This window comes from Watersipora subatra, chromosome 2 (assembly GCF_963576615.1).
Source record: "Watersipora subatra chromosome 2, tzWatSuba1.1, whole genome shotgun sequence".
In the NCBI taxonomy this organism is placed as follows: domain Eukaryota; kingdom Metazoa; phylum Bryozoa; class Gymnolaemata; order Cheilostomatida; family Watersiporidae; genus Watersipora; species Watersipora subatra.
In genome coordinates, this window is record NC_088709.1 from 35,940,703 (window position 1) to 35,961,355 (window position 20,653).

A 20,653-nucleotide genomic window follows, 5' to 3' on the forward strand; every position below is an offset into this window, starting at 1 on the left:
GCTGATTACAATTGCCATGGTGATTCTTGGCATCTGAAAACCACTTCGTTTGAAATTTGTTTAAGAAGGCTCGCAGAATCATTGTTAATAAAATATGATGTTTGAGTCCATGTTAAATTATAAGAAATGATAAAGTACAGTGTGAATGCCAAAGTTCTTTATTTTTGTGATACATTAGCAGTTGATTTGAATATGTCAACTTTCATGTCGCACAATTCTGCATTAATGAGGCAACTAAAATGTAACTTTACAATGTACTACGTACCGTACGTACCGTACGTACCGTACGTACCGTACGTACCGTAGGGAGTTCTTACTTTTGAGACGTACGTATAACATAAATGCTGAATTTAACTTAAATGAATTTAGCTATAGTTTGTATTTTACTAACCTTCAACTTTGTATTCGGCTAGAATTTTTTCGCCTGTCTGTTTTCGGTTTCGTTTTCTCTATTGCTAATAACGAATAATGCTGGACGGAGAGAAAATGTCAATTAAAGTTAAACATAGCTTCAGGGCATCTTCAGACTGAAGATATTATAATTTGAACACGTTATTAACTAATGACCCGTATAAGTGAGTTATTAACAACATCCACAAAAAGTTGGTCGTTTTATTTACATTGATGTTTACATACATGACCATTATTAAACATACATGGCCATTATTAAACATACATGGCCATTATTAAACATACATGGCCATTATTAAACATACATGGCCATTATAAAACATACATGGTCATTATTAAACATACATGACCATTATTAAACATACATGGCCAATATTAAAAACTTCACTTCTGGAAATATAGTTATTTACATCTTTGGAAATGCGTACCCTCACAGTTACTAACTGCATAACCAGACTCACAGTGTAAGTATGTTGTATCAACTGCCCAATCTCATCATCACGTGTCATGGCTGACGCTCCCTTGATTATACTGTCACCACCGTACTCAACATTGTCACCTTTGGTCGCACTCCTATCAATTTAATAGTAATATGGAACTCAGAAACTGAAATGTGATCCTTACAAAAACACTCATTTGTCTTGCAATAAAAACAATAATACATGAGAGTAGCAACACCTGTATACAGATGTCATATACAGATAGACTAACAGCACATGTATACAGATAGACTAACAACACCTGTATACAGATGTCATATACAGATAGACTAGCAGCACCTGTATACAGATGTCATATACAGATAGACTAGCAGCATATGTATACAGATGTCATAGACTAGCAGCACATGTATACAGATAAACTAGCAGCACATGTATACAGATAGACTAGCAGCAAATATATACAGATAGACTAACAGCACATGTATACAGATAGACTAACAGCCCATGTCCAATGACCTTACATGTCATAAGAGTTGATATCTTACATGTCATAAGATCTGATATCTTACATGTCATAAGATCTGATATCTTACATGTCATAAGATCTGATATCTTACATGTCATAAAAGCTGATACCTTACATGCCATAAAATCTGATATCTTACATGTCATAAGAGCTGTTATCTTCCATGCCATAAGAGCTGATATCTTACATGCCATAAGAGCTGATATCTTACATGTCATAAGAGCTGATATCTTACATGTCATAAGATCTGATATCTTACATGTCATAAGAGCTGTTATCTTCCATGCCATAAGAGCTGATATCTTACATGCCATAAGAGCTGATATCTTACATGTCATAAGAGCTGATATCTTACATGTCATAAGATCTGATATCTTACATGTCATAAAAGCTGATACCTTACATGCCATAAAATCTGATATCTTACATGTCATAAGAGCTGTTATCTTCCATGCCATAAGAGCTGATATCTTACATGCCATAAGAGCTGATATCTTACATGTCATAAGAGCTGATATCTTACATGTCATAAGATCTGATATCTTACATGTCATAAGATCTGATATCTTACATGTCATAAAAGCTGATACCTTACATGCCATAAAATCTGATATCTTACATGTCATAAGAGCTGTTATCTTCCATGCCATAAGAGCTGATATCTTACATGTCATAAGATCTGATATCTTACATGTCATAAGATCTGATATCTTACATGTCATAAAAGCTGATACCTTACATGCCATAAGAGCTGATATCTTACATGCCATAAGAGCTGATATCTTACATGCCATAAAAGCTGATATCTCACATGCCATAAGAGCTGATATCTTACATGCCATAAGAGCTGATATCTTACATGCCATAAGAGCTGATATCTTACGTGCCATAAGAGCTGATATTTTACATGCCATAAGAGCTGATATCTTACATGCCATAAGAGCTGATACCTTACATGCCATAAAAGCAAAGATAAGTAAGATATGTAATCACACGTCCAGCAGCCACTAGCGGTGTATAAGCAGACAATAAGATGACACTTCAATAAAGTATTTATCGAAGTATATTTATTTCAACTCTAGACTAATAACACAAACTGGCAAATAAGGTGATTCTTTGGGAAGTTTTAATGAAAAACTTACCCTAACAGTTCTAAGTCTGTGACGATGTTTACTTTGATTTTTAGCTCGGCCATATTGTTGTCCAGTAATATGTCTGTGCTCTGGCTAAAAGGACAGACAAGAGTATCTTTGTTATCTGATAATCACCCCGTTACTTTAATTGCAATGGTGAAATGGTGAAATGGCCTTATCTAGGGCTATAGTTTTAAAGCTGACATTCATTGTGTTTTTCATCGCTGGATACAGGCCTCAGTTTACATAACATAATGCAAATCTGATCTTATTGTGTTAATGGTTAGCAACATTGAAATGTTTTCCTTAGCCTGTGAGTTCATGCGTGTATTCAAGGTTTGGGGATTTGACATGCGATTATAAAAGCTTAGCTGTTTTTAGGAAAACCGGAATTTTCCCATGCTTCCATTACTCGGTTTTTATACCCAAACTTTATACCCAGTCTGTATACCCAATCTTTATACCCGGTCTTTACACCCGGTCTTTATCCCGGTTTTTACACCCGGTCTTTATACCCTGTCTTTATACCCTGTCTTTATACCCTGTCTTTATACCCTGTCTTTATACCTGATCTATACCCAATCCCCATACCCAACTCTCATACTCGATCTCTGCACTGGATCTCTAGACTATTCGGTTTTTATACTCAATATTTACACCCAGTATTTACACTCGGTCTCTAAAGCCGATCTTTACTTCGGTTTTTATATCATGTTTTTATATACCATCTTTATACACGATCCCTATACCTGATCTCTATACCCGATCTTTATACCTTGTCTTTATACCCGGTCTTTACACCTGTTCTCTATACCCAATTTTTAAACTCGATCACTTTTCGGTCTTTACTTGGTTTTCACTCAGTCTTTACTCATTCTTTACTAGGTCTTTATGGATCAAAATGAAATTCTGGCAAATGTGAATAAAGCAAAGCCATTTCTTACCTACCAATGAAATGCCTGGTTTAAAGCATGTACAAAGGTGTACTTGAACAAAAGCATACTTACGTGCTGCCTGTAATGTTTATGGTAGCAAAGGCTGGCCCAAGGTCTCGGTAGTCGAGAGAGAGCTTAACCTCTCTATCCTCGCCTTGAAGGATTGATCTCCCAAAAGTGCATGCGATTGTATTTGTTTCTTCATCGCCCGAACATGATGTTGACTTTAAAAAACAAACCGAACAGCATACTTTGCAATCATAACATAGAACAACGGCAAAACATCAAAATTCTAGCAGTAATATAGGTGAACTAGTTAAAGTTCTATCAGTAGCGGTAATATAGTTAGACTAGTTAAAGTTCTATCAGTAGCAGTAATATAGTTGAACTAGTTAAAGTTCTATCAGTAGCGGTAATATAGTTGCACTAGTTAAAGTTCTAGCAGTAGCTGTAATATAGTTGGACTAGTTAAAGTTCTAACAGTAGCTGTAATATAGTTGGACTAGTTAAAGTTCTATCAGTAGCTGTAATATAGTTGAACTAGTTAAAGTTCTATCAGTAGTTGTAATATAGTTGGACTAGTTAAAGTTCTATCAGTAGCTGTAATATAGTTGGACTAGTTAAAGTTCTATCAGTAGCTGTAATATAGTTGGACTAGTTAAAGTTCTATCAGTAGTTGTAATATAGTTGGACTAGTTAAAGTTCTATCAGTAGCTGTAATATAGTTGGACTAGTTAAAGTTCTAGCAGTAGCTGTAATGTAGTTGGACTATTCAAAGTTCTATCAGTAGTTGTAATATAGTTGGACTAGTTAAAGTTCTAGCAGTAGTTGTAATATAGTTGGACTAGTTAAAGTTCTATCAGTAGCTGTAATATAGTTGAACTAGTTAAAGTTCTATCAGTAGCTGTAATATAGTTGAACTAGTTAAAGTTCTAACAGTAGCTGTAATATAGTTGGACTAGTTAAAGAAACATGATGAAGTCTACATATGGAAGAGTTTAGAGTCCAAAATTTGTGAGCCCGAACCAAATTTTTTTTCGCTTCAATTAATCTTCCAAATATACTGCTGGAATCAAAAATGGACAGTGACAGCTAGCTGTTAACAGACAGTGGCAGCAAGTAGTTAACAGCAGTGCCAGAGCAAAGTGGAAAGGCATTAGAATCGCAAAACTCATATACCATAAAATCTCTAATTGAACGCCACCTCTATTTGAACGCCATCTCTATTTGACCGCCACTTTGACTATCTTTGATCTTTATGAACCCATAATATCAAGTGATCAGTAGAAAAGTGTCCACAAAATCGTATTAACAATGAATCGTTTACATTAATAACAATAAATTCTCTCGTTGTCCAACTCCAAAGCTTTGTCCATTTTTTCATTAAAACTTTGAAAGCAACACCACAGAAATGATCAATAACGGTGTTAGGCTAATAGTAGTTACTTGTTTAGCGCAGTCTTTTTACTTCGAAGTAGCCTACTTATAAAGAAAATGGTTTAAATTTACAATGGTAGATGAACTTTGAAAGCAACGACAGAAATAATGAATAACTGTCTCAGGCTCATAGTAGTTCCGTGCTTAATGCGGTCTTGATACTTCGAAGTACATGCACATATATAAAAAACGGTCTAAATTTATGATGGTAGATGGACTTTCAAAGCAACGCCATAGAAATAATTACAAACTGTCTCAGGCTAATAGTAGTTCCTTGTTTAACACAGCCAAAAAATATGCATGTAAAAACGGTTTGCAAGTTTTAGGCAAAAGGTTACGGTTTAGCGAGCAAACTTTTACGCGTTCCATTTGTGCCCAATTCAGCGAGTGAACGTTTTGCTCTGCCAAAAGATTCTTTGGATCCTAATATCGACTAGTTCAGCAGTGCAGAAGAAGAGTTGAGGCAAGAAGATATTGCGGAAGGTATTAGACAACTAGAAGATGTTCGTTCCATCGAAAGCAACAATCAGAACGCAGCAATCCGAGCAAAAGATGAAAATATTTTTGTTATAAAAACGTTAATTTTTGTTTCTGCATGTAATATAAGTATGGTTCATCATCCTTGCGGCTATCTTAGAGGTTGACTTGCAACAAAATTCACATTACAGTTTATTTGGTATCAAAAGATTCACCATGTCTTGCTCTGTTGTGTTTTAGGTGCCAAATATGTGGAAATGTGATTACAAGCTCTTAAAAGCTCAAAAACGAAAAGCTGTCGTAGATTGGAATCTCTTTATTTCGATGACGTAGTCATGATAATTTGGTTATTGTCTTGTCAGGTGATGTTCTCACGTGAATTGAAAGGCCAATAAAAGCTCAATATAAACTTATCGTAGCACTAGTTTATGACAAACACTTCGGGTTTTACCGAAGATCTCATATCAAATATCGATGCTCGCTACTTTACAGCTTTGTTTTGGCCTGGTCTAATCGTCAAGTCGTAATCTGATCATGTGACCCAATACTTCGAAAATAATTTTTGCAGCACTTTTCGATTATCACAGGTGACCAACAGGCTCGTCATGATTATCAGACAATGATATGCACTCCTTCGAGCTAAGGTTAAAAAGTTTAACGAATTTTCACAGTAAGTTATAAGAGATCACTGCTAAAAGTGACAGCATTACAATGACGATAAAACAAACGTGTAAGAACAATAGACATGGTTTTATTGAATGCGTAAAGTATATTTGTGAAAATATTTTGACGAAAAAGGTTGCACCAAAATGTAAACAGAAACCATTTACCACAACTACGTCACATTTGAGCCGTTTTGGAAAGAAAATCCAAACTACGGCGGTCTCGTGCGGCTGCGATTAATTGTTCGTTTTTGAGCTTTTAAGAGCTTGCAATCACATTCACACATATTTTGCACCTACAACACAACAGAGAAAGACATGGAGAATCTTTTGATATCAAATAACTGTAATGTGAATTTTGTTGCAAATCAACCTTTAACATCGCCTAAAATGGATCGATAGTCATAACTCCACTTCTATTGCACATAAAAAGGTAGTTTTGGGTGGAAACTGTAGCAAAAATATCAATGAGTGCAATAACCTTTTTTGCAATATTGTTAAAAACAGACGTAAAATAAAAATACGTCTTCAAATTTAAATGAAATGAAAATTGAAAATGCCAACCAATTGCAAATAAGGACACAGGCTATAATATCATTGCAGGTCAATTGCAAGCAATAGATATCAACTGGTAGAGATATTTCTCAATTTCTCGATGCATATTTGTCAAGCAATCTTTAACAAGTTGGAGGTAAGTTGGCAGATTATTGAGTCCAAAAGGTTTGATATCGTTCCACCAGAAAAAGAGGAAAATATAGGCGACATTCACTTTGCTCAAAATAGGGCTAAATTTATCTTCCGAAAACTCTGACGAGCCATTTGAAAACGATACACCAGCCTCTAGTGGAACGCCGCCTCCAATTGACCGCCACTATAGAGGAAGGGTTGAAAAATAGAGCGCCATGGCATTCAATTGGACGTCTTACGGTACATTAGAGTTTGGAGCAAATGACAGAGAGTAGTTGACACGACTTTAATTAGAGTTCAGTTTAGATAACAAACACTATGCAGTCCTTGACATAGTTTGAGAAAGTACCTCATCATCTGTAGAAGCCACGCCGGTGTAGGAAAGTTCTGGTGGTAGAGAAACACGCAAAACTGAAAAATAAGCTCTATCTCGTGAACCATCCACTTTCAGTTTGACTGCCAGCTCAAGCTTCTCCACCTAAAAGTAGACAAGAATATGCACTTGAAACAGAAACATACGCGTAGGTACAGAAACATACGCGTAGGTACAGAAACTTACGCGTAGGTACAAAAACTTACACGAAGGTACAGAAACTTACATGTAAGTACAGAAACTTATGCGTAGCTACAGAAACTTACGCATAGGTACAGAAACCTACACGTAAGTACATAAACTTACGCATAAGTACAGAAACTTACACGTAGGTACAGAAACTTACGCGTAGGTACAGAAACTTACGCGTAGGTACAGAAACTTACACGTAGGTACAGAAACTTACACCTAGGTACAGAAATATACACATAAGTACAGATACTTACAAAAAGGAACAAGTAATTGCAAAAAGGTACAGATATTACAAATAAGTAAATACTTACAAATACGTACAAATGAATGCATAGGCAACTTTGCAGCGTGTTTGTCAAATGGCTGTCAAATCGTAGCTAGAAGTTCTTTAAACAGGCTACACATATCTAGCAGATAACTCTTATTAGGCTCTTCTCAAAGGTATAAAATATAATAATACAGCAAAATATAAATTTCTGATAGTGTGTAACATAATATAAGAGTACAAGTTCTGCCACACAGAACCAAAAAAGGTATATAGTGTACATATAAAATGTAATATATAGTATGCAATACATTTACTCTTGTCATGCTGCTACACCTGCACCATGGACCTATTAACTATACATAGACCTATTAACTATACATAGACCTATTAACTATATGTATAGTTAAAAGGTCTATGACCTGGAGACATTTATTTCTAAACCTGTATGTTAAACAATGGCTTCAATATGATAGCATGGCCTCCTGGTTAAGCGCGCCAAAATTAACCAACTGTAGCATTTTCACCCAGGCGTGTTGTCTTACCATGTTAGAATCAAAGACATATTCCTCAGTTCCAGGAACGCTTGGGACAGGGATTGCTATAACATTTTCTACATCAGTGAACATGGCCGACACGGCGAGGTCAGTCTCGCAAGTATCAGTCATGCATTGTCGCTCAAAGTCGATCTGTTAAACAAAGCGGTGTGGCCTTAATATTACATAACGACAATAATAATTAGGCTGACAAGAATGATAATGCTAATGATAGCAGAGTTGAATGATACTTAGACTGACAAGAATAATAATGCTAATGATGACAGAGTTGAATGATACTTAGGCTGACAAGAATAATAATGCTAATGATAGCAGAGTTGAATGATACTTAGGCTGACAAGAATAATAATGCTAATGATAGCAGAGTTGAATGATACTTAGACTGACAAGAATAATAATGCTAATGATAGCAGAGTTGAATGATACTTAGACTGACAAGAATAATAATGCTAATGATAGCAGAGTTGAATGATACTTAGGCTGACAAGAATAATAATGCTAATGATAGCAGAGTTGAATGATACTTAGACTGACAAGAATAATAATGCTAGTTATAGCAGAGTTGAATGATACTTAGACTGACAAGAATAATAATGCTAGTTATAGCAGAGTTGAATGATACTTAGACTGACAAGAATAATAATGCTAATGATAGCAGAGTTGAATGATACTTAGGCTGACAAGAATAATAATGCTAATGATAGCAGAGTTGAATGATACTTAGACTGACAAGAATAATAATGCTAATGATAGCAGAGTTGAATGATACTTAGACTGACAAGAATAATAATGCTAATGATAGCAGAGTTGAATGATACTTAGACTGACAAGAACAATAATGCTAATGATAACAGAGTTGAATGATACTTAGACTGACAAGAATAATAATGCTAATGATAGCAGAGTTGAATGATACTTAGACTGACAAGAATAATAATGCTAATGATAGCAGAGTTGAATGATACTTAAGCTGACAAGAATAATAATGCTAATGATAGCAGAGTTGAATGATACTTAGACTGACAAGAATAATAATGCTAGTTATAGCAGAGTTGAATGATACTTAGACTGACAAGAATAATAATGCTAATGATAGCAGAGTTGAATGATACTTAGACTGACAAGAATAATAATGCTAATGATAGCAGAGTTGAATGATACTTAGACTGACAAGAATAATAATGCTAATGATAGCAGAGTTGAATGATACTTAGACTGACAAGAATAATAATGCTAATGATAGCAGAGTTGAATGATACTTAGACTGACAAGAATAATAATGCTAATGATAGCACAGTTGAATGATACTTAGGCTGACAAGAACAATAATGCTAATTATAGCAGAGTTGAATGATACTTAGACTGACAAGAATGATAATGCTAATGATAGCAGAGTTGAATGATACTTAGGCTGACAAGAATAATAATGCTAATGATAGGCAAGTTGAATGATACTTAGACTGACAAGAATAATAATGCTAATGATAGCAGAGTTGAATGATACTTAGACTGACAAGAATAATAATGCTAATGATAGCAGAGTTGAATGATACTTAGACTGACAAGAATAATAATGCTAATGATAGCAGAGTTGAATGATACTTAGACTGACAAGAATAATAATACTATTTATAGCAGAGTTGAATGATACTTAGACTGACAAGAATAATAATGCTAATGATAGCAGAGTTGAATGATACTTAGACTGACAAGAATAATAATGCTAATGATAGCAGAGTTGAATGATACTTAGGCTGACAAGAATAATAATGCTAATGATAGCAGAGTTGAATGATACTTAGACTGACAAGAATAATAATGCTAGTTATAGCAGAGTTGAATGATACTTAGACTGACAAGAATAATAATGCTAGTTATAGCAGAGTTGAATGATACTTAGACTGACAAGAATAATAATGCTAATGATAGCAGAGTTGAATGATACTTAGGCTGACAAGAATAATAATGCTAATGATAGCAGAGTTGAATGATACTTAGACTGACAAGAATAATAATGCTAGTTATAGCAGAGTTGAATGATACTTAGACTGACAAGAATAATAATGCTAATGATAGCAGAGTTGAATGATACTTAGACTGACAAGAATAATAATGCTAATGATAGCAGAGTTGAATGATACTTAGGCTGACAAGAATAATAATGCTAATGATAGCAGAGTTGAATGATACTTAGACTGACAAGAATAATAATGCTAATGATAGCAGAGTTGAATGATACTTAGACTGACAAGAATAATAATGCTAATGATAGCAGAGTTGAATGATACTTAGACTGACAAGAATAATAATGCTAATGATAGCAGAGTTGAATGATACTTAAGCTGACAAGAATAATAATGCTAATGATAGCAGAGTTGAATGATACTTAGACTGACAAGAATAATAATGCTAGTTATAGCAGAGTTGAATGATACTTAGACTGACAAGAATAATAATGCTAATGATAGCAGAGTTGAATGATACTTAGACTGACAAGAATAATAATGCTAATGATAGCAGAGTTGAATGATACTTAGACTGACAAGAATAATAATGCTAATGATAGCAGAGTTGAATGATACTTAGGCTGACAAGAATAATAATGCTAATGATAGCAGAGTTGAATGATACTTAGACTGACAAGAATAATAATGCTAATGATAGCAGAGTTGAATGATACTTAGACTGACAAGAATAATAATGCTAATGATAGCAGAGTTGAATGATACTTAGACTGACAAGAATAATAATGCTAATGATAGCAGAGTTGAATGATACTTAGGCTGACAAGAATAATAATGCTAATGATAGCAGAGTTGAATGATACTTAGACTGACAAGAATAATAATGCTAATGATAGCAGAGTTGAATGATACTTAGACTGACAAGAATAATAATGCTAATGATAACAGAGTTGAATGATACTTAGACTGACAAGAATAATAATGCTAATGATAGCAGAGTTGAATGATACTTAGACTGACAAGAATAATAATGCTAATGATAGCAGAGTTGAATGATACTTAGGCTGACAAGAATAATAATGCTAATGATAGCAGAGTTGAATGATACTTAGACTGACAAGAATAATAATGCTAATGATAGCAGAGTTGAATGATACTTAGACTGACAAGAATAATAATGCTAATGATAGCACAGTTGAATGATACTTAGGCTGACAAGAACAATAATGCTAATTATAGCAGAGTTGAATGATACTTAGACTGACAAGAATAATAATGCTAATGATAGCACAGTTGAATGATACTTAGACTGACAAGAATAATAATGCTAATGATAGCACAGTTGAAACATCGATGTAGAAATAATAAGGCATTGATGTAGAAATAGTAAGGCATTGATGTGGAAATAGTATGGCATTGATGTAGAAATAGTAAGGCATTGATGTGGAAATAGTAAGGCATTGATGTGGAAATAGTAAGGCATTGATGTGGAAATAGTAAGGCATTGATGTAGAAATAGTAAGGCATTGATGTAGAAATAGTAAGGCATTGATGTGGAAATAGTATGGCATTGATGTAGAAATAATAAAGCATTGATGTAGAAATAGTAAGGCATTGATGTGGAAATTATAAAGCATTGATGTGGAAATAGTAAGGCATTGATGTAGAAATAGTAAGGCATTGATGTAGAAATAGTAAGGCATTGATGTGGAAATAGTAAGGCATTGATGTAGAAATTATAAAGCATTGATGTGGAAATAGTATGGCATTGATGTGGAAATTATAAAGCATTGATGTGGAAATAATAAGGCATTGAAGTGGAAATAATAAGGCATTGATGTGGAAATAGTATGGCATTGATTGATGTGCAAAGGTTAAACATAACACAATACCGTTGGACCGTTGCTGATGCCAACAATCAAGGCAGCAAGTAGAGAAAGACTTACAGAGGCAGTAGAAGCTGATGACGCATAAGTGTCTATGATTGGATAGGTGTTTATGTTCTCATATTGCACTGAGGAAGGAGCAGCAAGCGTGTATGTCAACTTGAATTCAACAGGATTCAGCAGGTTCCCTGTTTGCTGCAAGAGATACATGTCCAAAGTACGTTAACATTATTGTTAACACACCCGCAGTATATCAGCAGTATTGTTAACATGCCCACAATGTGTTAACAGTATTGTTAACAAGTCCATATTATGTTGACATTATTGTTATTATGCCTACAATATGTTCACAGTATAATTAACGTGCCCACAATATGTTTCGATAAACGCGTTCACACTTATTCTCGGATCTCTATTACCAAACCTTGAGTAGAGATTATCCACTCTCGAATTAAAGAACATCAATCCTCGAGTTAGAGATTATCAATCCTCGAGTTAGAGATTATCAATCCTCGAGTAGAGATTATCAGCCCTCGAATTAAAGAACATCAATCCTCGAGTTACAGATTATCAACTTCAGGTAGAGATTATCAACCCTCGAATTAAAGAATATCAATCTTCGAGTTAGAGATTATCAACCCTCAAGTTAGAGATTATCAACCGTCGAGTTACAGATTATCAACCCTCGAGTTAGAGATTATCAACCCTCGAGTTACAGATTATCAACCCGCGAGTTAAAGATTATCAACCCTCAAGTTAAAAATTATCAACCCTCGAGTTAGAGATTATCAACCCTCGAGTTGGAGATTATCAATCCTCGAGTTGGAGATTATCAATCCCGTCAGAGATTATCAATCCTCGTGTTAGAGATTATCAATCTTCGTGTTAGAGATTATCAATCCTAGTGTTACAGATTATCAATCCTTGAGTTAGAGATTATCAATCCTCGAGTTGAAGGCTATCAATCCTCGAGTTAGAGATTATCAATCCTCGAGTTAGAGATTATCAATCCTCGAGTTAGAGATTATCAACCCTCGAGTTTCCGATTATCAATTCTCGAGTTACAGATTATCAATCCTTGAGTTAAAGATTATCAATCCTCAAGTTAATACAGCTCACCAGTAAATAGACTCTTTGAGATTCACAAATCTGTTGTCTGTCAACACTGATATTTTTAGTCCCAGTTTTAACTGATTGAAGCTGATCATCTTTTGACTTGAAATCGACTCTTCTGTTGTTAGGAAATTCATAGCCTGAGTCTCCAATAAGCGTATATTCTATGGTTATAACTTCAATAGCTGAGTTCCTACAAAGGGGTAGGGCATTTGAGCCGAGACCAATCCATTGTCTAATCCAACTTGAAAACGCTATTCTACGGCTATTTTTTGTCACCTTTGTAAGTTTGCGAAAGTTGCTAGCTTAGTTTCAAACTTGCACAGCAAGACCATGTGTAGCATGGGTACTCTCCATGGATATTCAATGGGTACTCTAATGACCCCGCTTCAAACTAAGCAATATGTTGTAATCATGAAAATCAGCAAGGTTTTTGTGAACACTTTCATAATTTTCCAAAATAGGCTAGACAGTTTCGGTAGTGTAGTGAACATAATCATATTTGACCAAATATTGTACAGTATTGTGAGATAGCCTATTGGTGAAATAAGTTCTATTTGGACATGAGTTTAAATCTCTGCAAACGATTGAGGTTAGACAAAATAAAATATCTGTGTTTGGCATCTGCACACAACTCATAGCAAATATGCTGTATTTTAGTGAATAATATAAAATATATTATAGTCTGCTAGAGAAGAGTGACACATACCTGCTGCTGTCAGTAAAAGAGGCGTTAAAACACATCTGGTAGTCAATGCATTGCTGATTGGTTCCAATCTCAACACACTCAGGTTCCTTCAGTTTTATCTCGGAAGTTATAATGTTAACATCTCCATTTATGGTAATGACAGGCCGTGATCTAAGACAATGAGTTGATCGAGGGTAAAGAAAGTGAGTTAAGTAAATAGCACTGCTAATTGACTATCACCAGTGCACGGCATGTCTTACGAACAAGCTTTAAGCATTACTTAAGAGTAAGTTTTTTACATTCTTAGTTGAATTTGTTTTAAAGTAACTTGTTAAAGAAAGCTTTACATTATCAACAAATACTTTTGGAAATACACTTAATTTGCCTAAAATAAAGTTTAATCCTTGCCGTCTGAATAAGGGAGTTGTCCTATCCTCATCGCCCTGATTACTAGTAAGAATTCAATAGCCCTGTTTGAGAAAATAGGCGAACATTGCATACCGAAGAACTATGACATGAGAGGAGTCATGGGCACCCACAAGGATGTCTGTGTGTCCTTGTCCATCCATGTTGTGACCCCCGGAGAGGGCAATTCCAAAACCAGAGATTTGTCGATTTAAAAAGTTGAAGTTCAGTTCAGAGGCCATGATCACCTGCAGAAAAGAATAATTACATTCTACAACTAAGAAATATAGTAGACAACATTGATGTTCTTCAGCAGACATTTCTAATTTGGAACTCTCATTTTTTGGGCAATAGCCAAACAACATGGCCAGAAAGAGGGCACAAGTTCATGGGCTGCAAGACACAAGATCTGTGTTCTATTCAAGCACCTTGAATGAGGCTACAGCTCGATCGACTAGCAAAGAAAGTAAGCTGTAAAGAGAGATCTGTGTTTTACTCACGCACCTTGAATGAGGCTACAGCTCGATTGACTAGCAAAGAAAGTAAACTGTAAAGAGAGATCTGTGTTTTACTCATGCACCTTGAATGAGGCTACAGCTCGATTGACTAGCAAAGAAAGTAAGCTGTAAAGAGAGATCTGTGTTCTATTCAAGCACCTTGAATGAGGCTACAGCTCGATTAACTAACAGAGAAAGTAAGCTAAAAAAATATTTACTATTTAGGTGCTCTAAGCAACTAGGCTACAAATGACCCAGTTAAAAACATTGATAGTCATAAATGTCAATTATTAACAATTCGATTGAGAAAATTGTCAGACATTATAATGGTAGCATAGTTGATGATGGTCACCATTTCCTGAGTGTCGATATATTGTATAGTATTTATCAATAGAAGCATCTGTCAGTGGATATTTATCAATATAAGCATTTGTCAGTTGATATTTATCAATATAAGCATCTGTCAGTGGATATTTATCAATATAAGCATCTGTCAGTGGATATTTATCAATATGAGCATCTGTCAGTTGATATTTATCAATATAAGTATCTGTCAGTTGATATTTATCAATATAAGTATCTGTCAGTTGATATTTATCAATATAAGTATCTGTCTGTTGATATTTATCAATAGGAGCATCTATCAGTTGATATTTATTAATATAAGCATCTGTCAGTGGATATTTATCAATATAAGCATCTGTCAGTTGATATTTATCAATATAAGCATCTGTCAGTGGATATTTATCAATATAAGCATCTGTCAGTGGATATTTATCAATATGAGCATCTGTCAGTTGATATTTATCAATATGAGCATCTGTCAGTTGATATTTATCAATATAAGCATCTGTCAGTTGATATTTATCAATATAAGTATCTGTCAGTTGATATTTATCAATATAAGTACCTGTCAGTTGATATTTATCAATAGAAGCATCTATCAGTTGATATTTATTAATATAAGCATCTGTCAGATGATATTTATCAATATAAGCATCTGTCAGTTGATATTGGTCAATATAAGCATCTGTCAGTTGATATTTATCAATATAAGTATCTGTCAGTTGATATTTATCAATAGAAGCATCTGTCAGTTGATATTTATCAATATAAGTATCTGTCAGTTGATATTTATCGTATAGGAAAATTGAAAAAGCTTTGCTCATCATGTGATGTTCAGACCATTGTTTACCATTCAAACTTTTAAATGAAGGGGTTTATTTCTGTGTACTGTGTTTATTTCTGTGTACTGTGTTTATTTCTGTGTACTATGTTTATTTCTGTGTACAGTGTTTATTTCTGTGTACTATGTTTATTTCTGCGTACTGTGTTAATTTCTGTTTACTATGTTCATTTCTGTGTACAATGTTTATTTCTGTGTACTATGTTTATTTCTGTATACTTCAACTTACGAGTGTTCAAATGTACGAAAAACTTGAGATAAGAGCCAGCTTTCAAGCAAGTTTTAGCACTAACATACGAGCCATGTTTGAGATACGAGCACGTGAGTCAGTTGCCAAGTATGCCGGAGGTGTTTTATGAGAACAGCATCACTCTGTATTTTTCAACTGCTCAGGTTATACTTTTGTACCGTATTTTTTGTGCGCGATTTTCAGTGCAGAATTATGTGAATTAAAAGTACTGTGCGTTGACCAAAAGTTTGCCAGTAAAGTGAAAGATAATGCAAAGAAAAAGCGAATGATAACAGTTGATATTAAACGGAAAATTATTGAAAAATATGCGAAATGTGTATGCGTGATTGCGCTAGCTCAGCAATTTGACAGAAATACATCCACAATTATCAAACAGAAGGATTATATTCAGGGCATTTAGTTCGCAAAAGGACTAACCATAGTTAATAAACGGCACAGCGATCTTCACGACCGCTGATGGAGAGACTGCTCAGGCATTGGATAAAAGATAAACAATTGGCTGGTGACAGCGTACTGAAACGATGCTATGTGAAAAGGCCGCGGTGCTATCCATCAAAACTATAAAAATAGACATTCGGACAAGTTGGCTAGTGGTCGTGCATTAACCCTTTGCGACGACACCTGTGTTCGTCCTAATTGCAACATGTTGAAAGGGCGACAAAGGCAAACATCCTTAGATAGGTTTATCTTAAAACGACCGGCTGGTCGTGAAAGCGAAACAAAGAAAAAATTAGCTAACCAGCGAGAAACTTCAAACTATGAACGCTGAAGAAATTTTAATTACGTTAAGTCGAAAATGAGAGTTTGCTTTTAGGTTTGCTTCTAAGTTTGTCTTTTAAGACATTGATAAAATCTAGATTTATCAAAGTCAACTGTCGTAATGAAGGATAACTTATATCTCCCTCCTTGGCAAATGCTAGCGTTAGCTGCTATTGTATGTATTTAATTTTACATTTTAATTAATCACATTTCCTTGCATTATTTTTTATTTGTTGCTTTTTGAAAGCATGCGGTAAGTTAGGACAATAACCAACATGTTCTTTCCGTTACAATATCTTGTTTTGAGTGTTTTATTTGCATTTTTTAGAGTATGGAAACCAATCAATATATATTTAATTGTTCTATATATAAATAAATTGCACCAACATGCGAGTAAATTGACATACGAGCTCAGTCTCAGAACGCATTAAGCTCGTAAGTCGAAGTATGACTGTACTGTGTTTATTTCTGTGTACTGTGTTTATTTCTGTGTACTGTGTTTATTTCTGTGTAATTCATATATATACTATATGTAATTCATACTATATATTCATTTGTGTGTACTGTTTATATTCCTGTGTAGTCCATACTGTACCGGTTGCAGTGCCTACTACAGCACTATAGTGATTGCATGTCTTGATATGCGAGTTTAAGCATTTTTTCCAAGTATGGGCACACTTTTTTTTCTGGTATGGCTCCACACATAAGGCTAGCAGCAGAGTTAAGCGTGAAACCAAGAAAGATTGGCATGTGTAATAAGTATGTGCCATATTTATTCCATAGTATAGATAGTTGGCCAGCGCCGTGTATTGGATAAATGTTTGTCTGCAGAACTGGAGGTTCTGTGTTAAATTTTAGTGCGCAGCAGATTTTTAATTTTTAAAACCGTATTGCTATAACTGGACACACAGACAAACATTGAGACAAACATATATATACTAGCCAAATGCCCGGTGTTGCATTGGTAATGGTCATGAGGTGGCTTAGTTGCACTCAATGCCCTGTTGTTTTACTTGCTGCTTGCTATTTCTGTGTCTTGCATATACCAGTTAATCCCGCTTGCTGGATATAACGAGAGCAGTTTATGTTTAGCCATCATAGCGTTTCGTCTAATAAAAAGATTCCACATGCCAAAGACACAAGCCTATGACTTTATAATAGTAATACAATAAATACCTAATGAATTTGAGTAACTTACTCCTGAAAAGCTAGATTTTTTTTAAAATCTTTACTAAAACAATACCCGCGTTTTGGACCAGCTTACAATCTTTACGTGTGACAGTAAACAGTGCTAGCTATTAACCTCAAGCAAGCGCTTCAAGTGTGAGTATCTTAACCAATTGTAATGACTATTTGCCCAATGAATCCATTGTATTTTGTGTAGCTTAATGGTTAACTTCGCCGTCTTTAAATCTGGAGGTCACAAGATCAAATCCAGTGCCGTGTGGAATGTTCACTGCTAAACTTTAATTACTATAACTGGACTTGGGGTTTAACAAAAAGACAAACACTGAGATTATATATATATATATATATATATATATATATATATATATATATATATATATATATATATATATATATATATATATATGCAGTACTAAGGAATCTCTCAGTGATTGTGCTGTAATTGCATTGCGAGCATGTAGATGTTTTCGGCTACTTTTTCCTTCTTTCGAGGTATTTGCCAAGAAGTTACACAGTAAGGCTTCCCTTTGGCATGGTTGACACGCGAGATCTGACTAACAACAACATCTGACTAGCGACAACATCTGACTAACAACAATATCTGACTAGCAACAACATCTGACTAACAACAATATCTGACTAGCAACACCATCTGACTAGCAACACCATCTGATTAGCAACAACATCTGAAGTGCAACAACATCTGACTAACAACAACATCTGACTAGCAACAACATCTGACTAACAACAACATATGACTAACAACAACATCTGACTAACAACAACATCTGACTAGCAACAACATCTGACTAGCAACAACATCTGACTATGCCTTGCATAACCTCTGTGACCTTATACAACCTTGTGCATACAGCCACGTCTTCACAAGACTCCTTCAAACTATTATTCTCTCTCGGTCTATCTGTCAATCACAGTATATGTTACACAAGTCGTACCTAGTTGTACTAGCACTATGCAGGCACATACCTGACTGGCTTTGCTAGAGAGTTTCTTGTTACTCATGCCATTATATATATACACAGCTCCTTTCCCGTAGAATGGGGCACCAATCGCCACATCTAAGTAAAATATGAAATGCTGTTCATAATTTCATGAACAATATAAAGCATAATAACAAAACAAATGACAATAATAAAATAATAATCTTCGACCGAGCCACTGAGTGCAGATAACTAAGTAAGTAAATGAAATACATCATAGCTCAAGGTGTCTGGTACTTCCTTTTTTCAAATACAATTTTCTGATTAATGAAAAACAACATAAAATGCAAGCACCTAAAATCAGAAACTAGCTAGTACATATATGAAATGGTGAACCATAAAAAATTGCTCAAATGAGGGAGCACTGAATTGAATTTTTTTAACAAATATCAGCAAGCGTAAAAGTGGCTGGTAAGCTGGTAGATGAGCAACACTGCTAGAGTTACCCTCTCTCTTCACACCCTTTTACCCGCTTTCTTATCTCATGTCAACCCGCCTTCTTTTCAAGTCAGTTGCTATTACTTGGCCTTGCCACTTACAAACATTTCTCTTTTTGTTTACTGTTTGCATACCTTGTCTACCATCTCCATTAACATCTCCAAGAGTGATGACTGCATATCCGAACTGGGCATTGTTGCACTCTGTTATGCTTATGCCATAGGGACAAGCGTCAGGAGTTATGATCTCGTGGCTTGTCTGAACTCCATATCCATAATTATAATATATATAAACAGCCCCGCTTATCATTCTGCTTGAGTCTTTATCTTTAGCAGCATTGGGACGGTAATAAGGCGCTCCCACCAACAGACTCGGGTGCCTGGGCAATGTATTAATGTTTCAGGTTTTTGTTTTCTTGATTAGTGCTAGAACAAGCCACACTGAGTGTAAACAAAAGACTACTGAAAGCTGGCACACTGATAAAACTAATGTAAAACTGATAGAACTGCATGTAAACGGTCACCAACAGCATCACTAATGTCATACAGTTCATTAGAATAATATAATCATGGCTCACTCGTCCATAAGGATGTCAACTGCAGCAACTGAGTGACCAAAGCCCGAGTTAAACTGGTCACCCTTAAATCGTTTCTTCTCCACAAAATCTGAATCTTGTTGATTTAGGGAGAAAATGAGAGCAGCGCCATTATCTTTTTGACGTGGAGCTCCGACCACCGCCACCTTCTTCCTTTCATTTAGGAGATTCACGACAATAATAGCTGAAGAGCCTGCATAAAACAAGTAATATGGGGTAATGTGTCTTATCTAGAAAACTCTTCACAGAGTTACATAGTTGTCAGTAGTCCTGCCTATAAAACTCCCCACAGGGTTACATAGTAGTCAGTAGTCTTGCCTAGAGAACTTCCCACATAGTTACATAGTAGTCAGTAGTCCTGCCTAGGGAACTGTACACAGAGTTACATAGTAGTCAGTAGTCCTGCCTATAGAACTCCCCACAGGGTTACATAGTAGTCAGTAGTCCTGCCTATAGAACTCCCCACAGGGTTACATAGTAGTCAGTAGTCCTGCCTAGAGAACTCCCCACAGGGTTACATAGTAGTCAGTTGTCCTGCCTAGAGAACTCCCCACAGGGTTACATAGTAGTCAGTAGTCCTGCCTA

At 35.2% G+C, this 20,653-nt stretch overlaps 1 protein-coding gene across 1 annotated transcript in view; it reads right to left on the reverse strand.

Annotated features, from left to right (window-relative positions):
• The window catches only part of LOC137387075 (integrin alpha-PS1-like), an 80,541-nt gene that overhangs the window by 19,332 nt on the left and 40,556 nt on the right, over positions 1 to 20,653 (reverse strand). The window contains exons 6-17 of the mRNA XM_068073368.1: positions 20,051 to 20,261; positions 19,608 to 19,852; positions 19,022 to 19,113; positions 14,251 to 14,402; positions 13,771 to 13,920; positions 13,068 to 13,254; positions 12,009 to 12,143; positions 8,087 to 8,230; positions 7,061 to 7,189; positions 3,521 to 3,672; positions 2,523 to 2,606; positions 873 to 984 (exon numbers count right to left, since the gene is read on the reverse strand). Coding sequence (XP_067929469.1) covers positions 873 to 984; positions 2,523 to 2,606; positions 3,521 to 3,672; positions 7,061 to 7,189; positions 8,087 to 8,230; positions 12,009 to 12,143; positions 13,068 to 13,254; positions 13,771 to 13,920; positions 14,251 to 14,402; positions 19,022 to 19,113; positions 19,608 to 19,852; positions 20,051 to 20,261 — 1,793 coding nt within the window. The remainder of the gene's footprint in view (positions 1 to 872; positions 985 to 2,522; positions 2,607 to 3,520; positions 3,673 to 7,060; positions 7,190 to 8,086; positions 8,231 to 12,008; positions 12,144 to 13,067; positions 13,255 to 13,770; positions 13,921 to 14,250; positions 14,403 to 19,021; positions 19,114 to 19,607; positions 19,853 to 20,050; positions 20,262 to 20,653) is intronic.